At 40.4% G+C, this 10,462-nt stretch overlaps 2 protein-coding genes and 1 long non-coding RNA gene across 4 annotated transcripts; 1 reads left to right on the forward strand and 2 right to left on the reverse strand.

Moving 5' to 3' along the window:
- Positions 1–211: 211 nt before the first annotated feature.
- Positions 212–2,384, reverse strand: LOC108953063 (uncharacterized). 2 transcript variants are annotated; one of them, XR_010514394.1, is made up of 4 exons: positions 1,671–2,384; positions 877–1,594; positions 614–773; positions 212–539 (listed from the first exon to the last, which is right to left on the reverse strand). It is a non-coding gene; the product is annotated as an uncharacterized LOC108953063 (long non-coding RNA). The 2 variants fall into 2 exon arrangements; XR_001978451.2 differs by having other exon boundaries at positions 877–2,384.
- A 107-nt stretch (positions 2,385–2,491) lies between these two features.
- On the forward strand, positions 2,492–5,779 carry LOC135676716 (large ribosomal subunit protein uL5-like). Its single transcript, XM_065188191.1, has 5 exons — positions 2,492–2,623; positions 2,710–2,817; positions 3,042–3,084; positions 3,176–3,371; positions 5,353–5,779. Exons 1-5 carry the CDS (start codon positions 2,621–2,623, stop codon positions 5,549–5,551), a joined length of 549 nt encoding a protein of 182 aa, XP_065044263.1. The 5' UTR covers positions 2,492–2,620; the 3' UTR covers positions 5,552–5,779.
- Positions 5,780–6,719: 940 nt separating this feature from the next.
- On the reverse strand, positions 6,720–9,682 carry LOC135676717 (large ribosomal subunit protein eL8y-like). The gene is made up of 7 exons (XM_065188192.1): positions 9,553–9,682; positions 9,269–9,316; positions 8,959–9,160; positions 7,543–7,712; positions 7,277–7,405; positions 7,086–7,178; positions 6,720–7,002 (listed from the first exon to the last, which is right to left on the reverse strand). Exons 1-7 carry the CDS (start codon positions 9,553–9,555, stop codon positions 6,871–6,873), a joined length of 777 nt encoding a protein of 258 aa, XP_065044264.1. The 5' UTR covers positions 9,556–9,682; the 3' UTR covers positions 6,720–6,870.
- Between the last annotated feature and the right edge of the window lie 780 nt (positions 9,683–10,462).

Consider the following 10,462-nt stretch of genomic DNA (forward strand, 5'->3'; position numbering starts at 1 on the left):
CCACAGAGAACACATATCTATAGGCAGCTGAATTGAATTCATTACTATGCCACTTGCACTGCACTGTTAAATCTTCATAGCTTTTGTAATATCCAATGTGATACATTCTTCTTGTCTGTTATATAACCTATTAGACAATCAAACAGCTGCTGATGATCTATGCTATCAGTATTACAGCATATCCTTTGTTTCAGGTGAAGTAGCCAACAACTAATTAGCACTAAAACACAGGATATATTTAAGAAAAAACAAGTGTTGATACAAATTGTTCACTTTGATAAACAAAAACCCACAAAGGTGTCCAATTCTACATGTAAATCTGTTACAAGCTTCTTTTTCCTGGAAACATCTAGTCTCATGTTTCCTATTGCACTTGATGGAGCTATACTCCCACCAAATTTACCAGCATCATCAAAGTAGCAGATTAACCTTTTTCTTCAAGACAAGATGGCAGTTGCATGGGCCAAACACCGATTTGATGATCCATTCCTTCCATCTATCTAAGCCTTCAATCATGAGGGAACACAATTGGATTGTTCCTGCTTGAAAGAAAAGCAAACTAAACATTAGCTGATTGTCGATTCCAGCAGAACACAGCATCTAGGTGAATTACCTCATAAGTGTTGATACATTTCTTGGGCCACCAAATCTTTTACATAGCACTTCTTTGTGATTCGGATTCAGCAAATCCAGACACTATAAGGGATCATGGCAATCTGCATCTCTGATGGCAGTATCAGAAGAATCTCTAAGCATTTCCGAGCAATAACATCCTGAGAGTTTGATAAGTAGAAGAATGCCAACTTAAATGTCTATTTCGAGTTCCCCAAGTGTCTAGTATTAAAGAATATCAAAAGATTCAACATTAAGACCTACTTCAGATTCAAATCCAAATTGCTTGAGCTGTAGAAACACAAGCAGAAATTACAGCTTTCGTGTCACCACCATCCAAGTAACTGGATGGTTGGTATCATGGAGGGGTTTGCCCACATGTCAGCGGATTGACAGCCAGGAGAATGCTTTGAGTCAAAGAACTGTGTGGAATGATCAGAATACAGAACTAAGGTGGTGCAAGCAATATATACTTTTGCTGACCCCATCAAATACACAACACTCATGCAAGCAATAACGTGGCTATATGTCACATAGATTTCATGCGAGCAATATAAAATTTTGTTGATCCTATCATACAACATTCACCACAATCAATAATGGACAGCATTTGACATACTGATAGAGGACATATTGGTCCTCAATCAGAACTTCTCGAGTGGACATCAGCTTGGTAGAAAAGACAATGATAAACCACATCAAAAATCGGAATGGAAATACTCAAATATTTTATGATCGGGAGAATATTTTCCCTAACTGCAAGTCAGGGACCCCGACTACAAAAGGGCCTGTTGCTATAGCGCATGGGTTCTTCTATCTCACAACTACACATACTCAGATTTCCTAACTTGAACGTGGAACCTTGTACCAAGGAAGGTCCTATTGTAGGAATGAAGGTGGTTCAGCCTTGAGGGTCTTCATCATCAATCGTCCAGGACCAACGCCGTGCTGAGAATCGGACCATGGACTGGGTTGAGCGCACCTTCCACCCAGGAAAAGACACCGATATCACGATCTAACACATACGTATCTGCTAACATAACCATTTACTAACTTACCTGACTGTAATACTTAGGCATGGCCACAGCAGGAAGGATGCACAAAATGGTCACCAAATCAGGTCTCAATCAAAGCTGCATTTAAACAAACGTCATGTGTGCTTCACTGGGCATATCACTTTCTGAATAACCTCCAATCAATGTATTGAATGAGATGATATCCTTCTTCCCATTTCAACAAACACTTTCCAAGCTCCTGGCATACTCCCACATTTTGCATACATGTACACGAACGCATTGGCAACAGTGAGATTCTCCTACCTTCTATCAACGATAGATTTCACAGAAACAGTCTCCCTTCCGAAGCAAACTCATCAAACAGCTTTCCACCTTCTACCATATCAAACCAACATGAATATAAGCTTTGATCTCAAAAAAGCTATAGATTTGGACACAGAGCAATGGACTTGGCAATCAAAGCTGGAACTTTTTAATTCACGCATTAACCCAATGGCCTCATTTAGATTACCCATATCGAAAAGCCACAGCATCACAGTGCCAGAATCGATCCTCTTCTCCTCAGTTCATCAAAGTGGAGCTTCTTCTCATGGGTCTTGAAGGCAATGATTTAGGTCATGGGACGCAGAAGAGGCTCCGACTCTTTCGTTTCCGAGGATTGGTAGGGCAAAGAAGCCCACTGATGGATACCTCAACTCGAAGCAAGAGGAGAAGCGACGGGATTTGCCGCTCTAAATTGGGAGGCAGCCAACGAAGCGCAATTTTATAGCAAATTTTTATGTCAATTTATTGCTTAATATTATTTTTCGTTTATTAGAGTTTTGTTTTTACTTGAAGGGGTAATCTCGTCTTTTTATTTCGACTGGAAACCCTAAAATTGACGATCAGGATTGGCTGTTGGGACTCCATTTAGGCTTTCCTCCTCTCCCCATCGCTACTCTGCCCGAGACGAGACTCCAAACTTGCCTTCCGACCCTCGCCGATCTCCCGCCATGGTCGATACCTTCGGTTCCACCTTCCCCCACTTCCCTTCTCCTTATCCGTTCGCTAATGGCGCCGCTGCCCCTTTTCTTCTTCGCAGGCTTCCGAGAAGAAGCTGTCGAACCCGATGAGGGAGATCAAGGTCCAGAAGCTTGTCCTTAACATCTCCGTCGGTGAGAGCGGTGACCGCCTCACAAGGGCCGCCAAGGTATTGAATCTTTGGTCCGATATTTTCCCAGCCGTCCTTGATATTTGCCGCTGTAGTTTTTAGTTCACCGAGTACCTTGATCCGGTCAACTACTGATGTAGAGATTGTGCATCCTTCTCGATTTTAGATTTCTTGGAGCGGCCTAAAGGAGGCGACTTCGATACTGTTTACTTGCATTTTGCATCGGAAGTTCTATATATGAACTATGTTCCTCTTGTATGCAGGTCTTGGAGCAGCTAAGCGGGCAGACACCGGTGTTCTCAAAGGGTTAGTATATTCTTTCTACCAGTTTCTAGCAGTAGATGGCTCCAAGTTTCGGTCTTGTTCATGATTCTTGACGTTATTGACGTCCCTGCAGCACGATACACTGTGAGGTCCTTTGGGATCAGGCGTAACGAAAAGATTGCGTGCTATGTCACGGTCAGGGGTGACAAGGCGATGCAGCTTCTGGAGAGTGGACTGAAGGTGAAGGAGTACGAGCTGCTGAGGAGAAACTTCAGCGATACTGGCTGTTTTGGTTTTGGTATACAGGAGCATATCGATCTTGGAATCAAGTAAGCTCGAATTAACCCGTTGCTTCTGCTCACTTGCTTTCTGTACGTTCGTAACCGACCACTTTGTCCACTCAAGGAAATGCATTATTCTGCTAGCTTGGTTGATAGGGTTCATAAATTTATATCTAATTGCGTGGGATGAGATCGTATAGTTTAGGACTATATTATGCAGTCAATACCAATTTTGTATGGTTTTGTTTTATTGTGTTGGGAAGAGATTTCTTTTTTAAGTATATATTCCTATTTTATTTTTTTGGGTAATTTTGATGTTTCTTTGAACCAAAATAAGCTGTAAAGGCTGTGAAGTCTAGTGCTTGCCTGTCGAAAGTCCTATTATTTGGATTGAGTTGGATAACATTTTGTATCTCCTGGTATTAAAACTGTGTTAGCGTGTTTAAGATGAGCTATGGCATAATATCTCTGGTTGCTGATTTGTTTAAGATTTAATATTTGATGTTTTTTATTACTTTTTTTGGATTTTTTTAGGATTACAGGAATATTTTTCTGTGAAAAATGTTACATAAATAGGATTATTTCTGTTTTGCCAAATGAGCTATTAGTTTGTTTGCAAATATTGCTTTGAGTGGCTGCAACAACTATTTTATCCATTTTAGACAATGTTAATAAAAGTGATTGGGATACTTATGTGCTGTTTCAATTTAATAGTCAAGATTTTATGGTATTAATTTGATTTACATCATAAGGAATTTATAAATCTGATGGCTTTACGTTTGGGATCATGTTTTTCATTTATGTACTGCATGAAGTTGCTTTAAGTTTGACTTGCATTAGACTTATTGGGAAGAGTTAATATGGTATTGGTACTGTTGGGTTAATTTTTAAATTTTATAATTTTTATGTCTTCTTGGTTTAGTTTTCTCAAAGTTTTTAATGTTGTTAATTGCCTATACTTCTGTAAGGTAAAGGCATTATCTTTAACATAGAACCTAAGCAACTTGGCTCACAACTTTGGACTCAGCCCACGATTGCTTTGTGAATGGCTTGTTCCAACGCTTGATGGATGGTAAGCATCGAAGATGGTGGAAGGTGGATGACAAGTTAGGAAGGTGGTCAGGCAGTTGAAGACAAATTGGTGGTGACAGAATTGGAAGTAGGATGGCGTACAGATGGTGGTGCAGGAGGGATTGTGTTGGTGTGGAAGTTGTGACTCGAGTTCCAAGTGATAGTGGCTGAGGTATCAAAAAGGAGGAAAGGAGGGAGGGTGGGAGCAAGCATGGAAGAATTTGATTGATAAGACCCTAAAGTCTTATTGTCGTTCTGATACCAAATGATAAGACCCTAAAGTCTTATCGTCGCTCTGGTACCAAATGGTAAGATCCTAAAGTCTTATCGTCGTTCTGATACCAATTGATATGACCCTAAGGTCTTATCGTCGCTCTGATACCAATTGATATGACCCTAAGGTCTTATCGTGAAAGAAAAAGGAGAAATGGGGATACTCTGATACCAAATGGTAAGACTTACCATTCAGCTGAACAACTGCCACCATCTGCATCTCCCTCATGCCAAGCCAATGCCCGGTCGGCTTAATGCAGCTTTACTGGCCCTTTTTCCGCCACAGTTTTACTTAACCATTATCAGGAGCTTTAACTGGCATACTGGCCCAAGGAGAAGTCCGAATATAGGAATGTAGTCATATCTGAAAGTGCAAGGTAGCAGTTGTGTATCAAAGGGCAACAACAATTTATAATTTGCTAGTTATTTATATCAACCTCAGCTCAACTTATAGATTGATCTAGATTTAGCTATATTCCTTGATAGATTAAGAGTTCCTTGAAACTAGTAACTCCATAGGCTTCTTTTCCCATTAATGAAGTTAGATTAGTTATTAATGAAACTTATTTGCTTGTTTGAAGGCTTCTACTTTACCTCATATTGATAGCATTCGTTTGACATTTTCTCACCACTCAAAAGTCTTGGTTGTAGTTGCTTTGTTAAATCCCCCATGTTAATTTTGCAGGTATGATCCCTCGACCGGTATCTACGGGATGGATTTCTTTGTGGTCTTGGAACGCGCAGGTTACCGGGTAGCTCGTCGTCGCCGATGCAAGTCACGTGTAGGAATTCAGCATAGGGTTACCAAGGAGGACGCAATGAAGTGGTTCCAGGTCAAGTATGAGGGTGTCATCCTCAACAAGTCCCAGACAACCACTGGTTAAGATTCATGATAGCCCAGAACATTATCTTTGATCTTGCCTTTGCCAGCAGAGTTTAGTGGTTCCATCGAACTCAATTGCTTTTACAATTTGCAATCTCTACTCGAGTATTTTGATCCTGAAGGAGTTGGCAAACTTCATTTTAGTTCAGTAATTAATGGAATTGCTTCAAGTCTGTAATCTTACTATATCAAACTGGAATGTTAGCGTGGTCAGTAATTATTGGCTTGATTGAAAGTTGCTAAAACCAATAAGTGTCAATTTCGGATATTAGTCCTATTCAATTGCTAAAACCAAGAAATGCTATTTTAGACCTGCCTGAATGCTTACAGCTCTGACATATTCGGAGCCGTTGGAGGAAGAAGAGAGGTCTGAGGAGGTGGAGGGAGAACGAAGAGGTGGAGGAAGAAGGCAGGTATAAAAAATTGAGATATTGTGAAAAGGAATAAGAAAGAAGCGGAGAGATGCATGAAGAGGAAGAAGGCAGGTAATAAAATTGAGATATTTTGAAAAGGAGTGAGGGGAAGTGGTGAAGAGGAAGAAGGAAGAGAAAATTGAGATATTTTGAAAAGGAATAAGGAGGATGAGATGTATCGAAATTGAGACAACAAGTGGAAGAGCTAAGAGTGGCCGATAGAAAGTCTTATTCGTGAACCCCAAAAGGTTTGCGTTTCGATTCATGTTTAAATTGATAAATATTAGCCGATATGAATCGAAACATACGAAATTGAATTCTTGAATCAGTACATGGCATCTACCGCTTTAAACGATTCCTCGTGGCCTAATAGGTCCCACGATATTACACAATATTACTTGTAATAAAGGATCATCTTGCAACTCATTTCTGATTCTGATCTAATGATAAAAGTGTTCCTGAACCACTAACACTCGTTGACGCGTTTAGGAACAACTGAATGAATCTCAACAACCGAAACATAATACTATGTTCTTCGCGATTTAACTTGGAACAACATTCACACGTTAAGAATTCGTTTGTGCCAACTTTCTAATTTAATTTCTAATATTTTAAAAAACTAATAACCAGCATACAACCCTCTAAATTACCCACAAACAAAATAGTCTAGGTTTTAATAGAATATGAATGCGCCAAATAAAAACACTCAAAAGTTAACATAAGTCGAAACAAGTGCCAAACCATCAACAAGCAAACTAGTAAGCAAAAGCCGATTAAGTTAAGAATACTCTGAACAAAAGCTTGCCATCAACAAAATGTTCAATTATACTCTTCCGCCTCCAGCTACAGAAATCAAGCAACCTATTTGATGACATTTATAGCGCTACCAATGACGAGATGAGAAGACCTAAGTCATTCTCTGGGCGGCTTCCTTTGCTAGTACCTTCTCCCTGGCCTTGGATTTTGCCAGAGATTTGGAACCCATGATTCCACCACCCCACTTCCTCCTGACCTCATCAAACTTGTCATTGAAATTGGCCTGGAAAAAGACTTGTAATCAGTATAGGCAAATTTCTTCATGCAGAAATCAAAGACAGTCACATAACTAGTTTTATTATTCACCTTAATCGCTTCCAGGATTTTGCTGAATTCTAGTTTGTCCTCATTCTTCACAGTGGTCAGACACAAGACTGATGCTGTTTTCTTATGCACGATCTATCAAAGTTCAATTTCCATAAGAAATAAATGAGTCAGCAGCACATGAGAATATATCGCTTTAAATCAAATGTCAATGATAATGAGATGGCCCTAACCGCTCCTAAACGGGCTTTTCCTTTGACAATACAGTAAGGGATCTCCATCTTCCTACACAAGGCGGGTAGCCACACGACAAGCTCAATTGGATCCACATCGTGTGCGATAACCACCAACTGTGCCTTGTTCTATGAAGTGCATCAACAAGTTAAGTCGGCAATGACAGCATTCTCCGAAAGGGTTTTGTCGGTAATGGAATCAAGAAAGAAAATAATAATAATACAATCTGAAAGCGTAAATCTAAAAGGAAAAGAAAATTGCTGACCTGTTCGATAAGGTAAGTGACATGATTGAGCCCATACTTGACAACAATGGGCTTCTTCAGTTCAACAGTCTTCCCTTCAGCTTCAGCTTGTGCCCTCTTCAGAAGCCTTTCCTTCTTTGCAGCTCGGTCTTCAGGCCTGTACTTCAGAAGCATCTTGAAGAGATTTGTAGCTACAGAAAAAAAAGAAAAAAAGAAAATTAGACATACTTCGTTCAGAGTGAATCCTTCAGATGAAATGATTTCAAATAGATATAACTGAAAGAATTATCAGAAATACAAGAAACAAGAAAAGATGACCAGTAATTTCTCAACATGCATCCAGTGAATGCAAAGGAATAGCCTAGCAGTTTAAGGACATCTCTTATTATCATGAAAGATCAATACCAATACAAATTCATATACTTTTTGATAGATAGATACCTAAACAGTTCAGTCTACAATTCTGAAAGCAAAAGATTTAGCATAAGGAAAAATAAATTACTAATAGCACGGTCCACACTTATTTTTTTCTTTTATTATCCAAATTAAATTAATAACCATTTATGATAGAAGTGATAAATCATTTCTGCTAATTCAAAGAATTAAAATCATTATAGAAACAAATTGGGCTTTTGCTCACAATTACTCAAGTTTTCATAAAAGCATGGGAAGCTTCATGCAGCAACAAACCTATTAACACCTGAGTGGTCTCAGTCAACAAGGCAGCTGACTACGAGAAAAAGGCAATCATCATGGATCAAGAAAGCATTTATTTCATAGGTTATAAAACCACATAAGCTGGAATTGTTATTCATTGATCACTCTGAGGGCTGTGTATACACAGATTAAATTAATCAATAATAACAACATTTCATAGTACCTCGTCAATATTACAATATAAATATTTATATTCAACTGGAACAAGACACCGTGGATCCATGTACTAGATTTAATGCAATTATGAAGAAAGTTGTTGATGAATGATAATTAACGGAAGATGTGAGTAGAATTAGAATATCTTAAGCAACAGTCACAGGGGTAATAAACAATTAAAATCACTCAACTACAAGCATAATCTGATCAGGATGTTGACCACCATGACCATCAAACTGAGCAAAACGATAACCAAATAACATTGCTTTAAGCATTCTTACAGTGGTTCAAGTAATTGTACCCACAGTATATATCCGCAGCACAAACAACCAAATCAAATAACAAGCAGGTATTCCTTTCAATATCACATAACCAAATTATATGATTGCTTGACAGTTACAAATTACAAGATTGCCAAAATAACACAAAAAATTTAGCAAGCAATGAATGTATATAGATTCCTTTCATCTAATAGTTGATGTGCATAAGAAGTTTCAAAAATTCAAACATCTAATTAAATTTGAGGCAGCATAAAAGGGGAAGAAAATTGAGATTTTAGCTCACCAAGGTTCTTGTCCAATGTCCGAGTGAACTGATTCAAAGCTGGTGGAACCTTCAGCCGCTGCTTCAGTATCCTTTTCTGCCTCTGAATCCGGACCACCTTCGGCCATTTCACGAATCTGTGCAGATCCTTCTTTGGAGGCAATGCCCCTCCGATTCCGAACTGCTTCGGGCGCTTCTCAAACAAAGGATTCACAACCTTCTCCTGAGATCCAAACATAAGCATTCAGCAATAAAAAAGCGAAAACCTAGAAACAAATTTGAAGCTTTAAAGAGTTCTGTGTATAGAAGGATAAGAAGAAAGAGAGATCACCGGTTTCTTCTTTGCCGGAACGGGCGCTTTCGCAGATCTTTTGGGGGCCTGGAAGACGAAAAATCACACGCTACAGTTCATAAATGACTTCAGTCATGCAGAAAATACAAATAGACTTAGAAAAGGAGGAAGCTTTTGCAACACGATCCGACGGAAACGAAGAGCCACGAACGGCTACTTCTCGATCCGATCCCGCAAAACTATGAGACGGCTGTGGACCTAGATGGCCATACAGATCGAGTTCTACGAAGGAGATTGACGAAATGACATGGCTTTCAGCGTACCATTCCTTCGCTCCGATTAGGGTTTCGTGTCGGGAGACGGCGCAGAGGGACCTCTATAGGGGGAGGCGGGCGCGAGCTTTTATATAGTACGGCACAGTGTAAGTCACTACCAGGGTTTGAGCACGTGACTGACGCGTGGCATCTCGTGTTTGGGCTCAACCCCAGAGGCCCATATAAGGGACTAAGTCCAATAGTCTCCGCCGTTCGAATCCCTCTCCTGGAGAAATCAGACGCTCCATCACCGTCAGAACCCTCGTCACCACTCCCCATCACCATCCGCTTGATTCGCCTCTCCCCTTCCCGCGCACCCGCGGGCGGTCAAATAGAATGCCGCCGAGCTCCGAAATCATCGACCCGTCGATTGGGATTTCGAGCGGCGGTGGGTACCGGAGTTCCTCGGCGGCTCCTCCGCTTCCCGGAACCTTAAGGTCCACAAGGAGTGCTGCAATTTCATCATCTGCAAGTGGCGGGCCGAGCCCTCCAGCCGCAACACCTTCACCGGGATCCGGAAGTCCCTGATTGGTCAGGTACCTCCATAACGTGTTCCGATTTCCAGTATTTCCAAGCGAATTTAGCCGCCGCGGCGCCGACGGCGTCGTACTCAGATGTATATTGGAGATTGGGTGCTGAAGAGGGCACAAGCGTGTGGAGTCTGTGGGAAGCAGTGCACGAAGCTGGAGAATGTGAGCTGCTAAAGGTATCTTTAAGCCTTCATCTTCTTCGTCGATTCTGCAATCTCTGCATGCCTACTTTAACTGCTCAGGCTTTGTTGCTCGGAGAGTATGACTACATTGTTACCGAGAAGTTTCACTCTATTGTTGCTATCATTTGACTGAGTTAGGTGCCTGCATATGGAAACTAATAACTGGTTGGATGTGATGAATCTTGTATTTTGGAGAAGAAATTAATT

Source organism: Musa acuminata, chromosome BXJ1-6, assembly GCF_036884655.1.
Source record: "Musa acuminata AAA Group cultivar baxijiao chromosome BXJ1-6, Cavendish_Baxijiao_AAA, whole genome shotgun sequence".
NCBI lineage: Eukaryota > Viridiplantae > Streptophyta > Magnoliopsida > Zingiberales > Musaceae > Musa > Musa acuminata.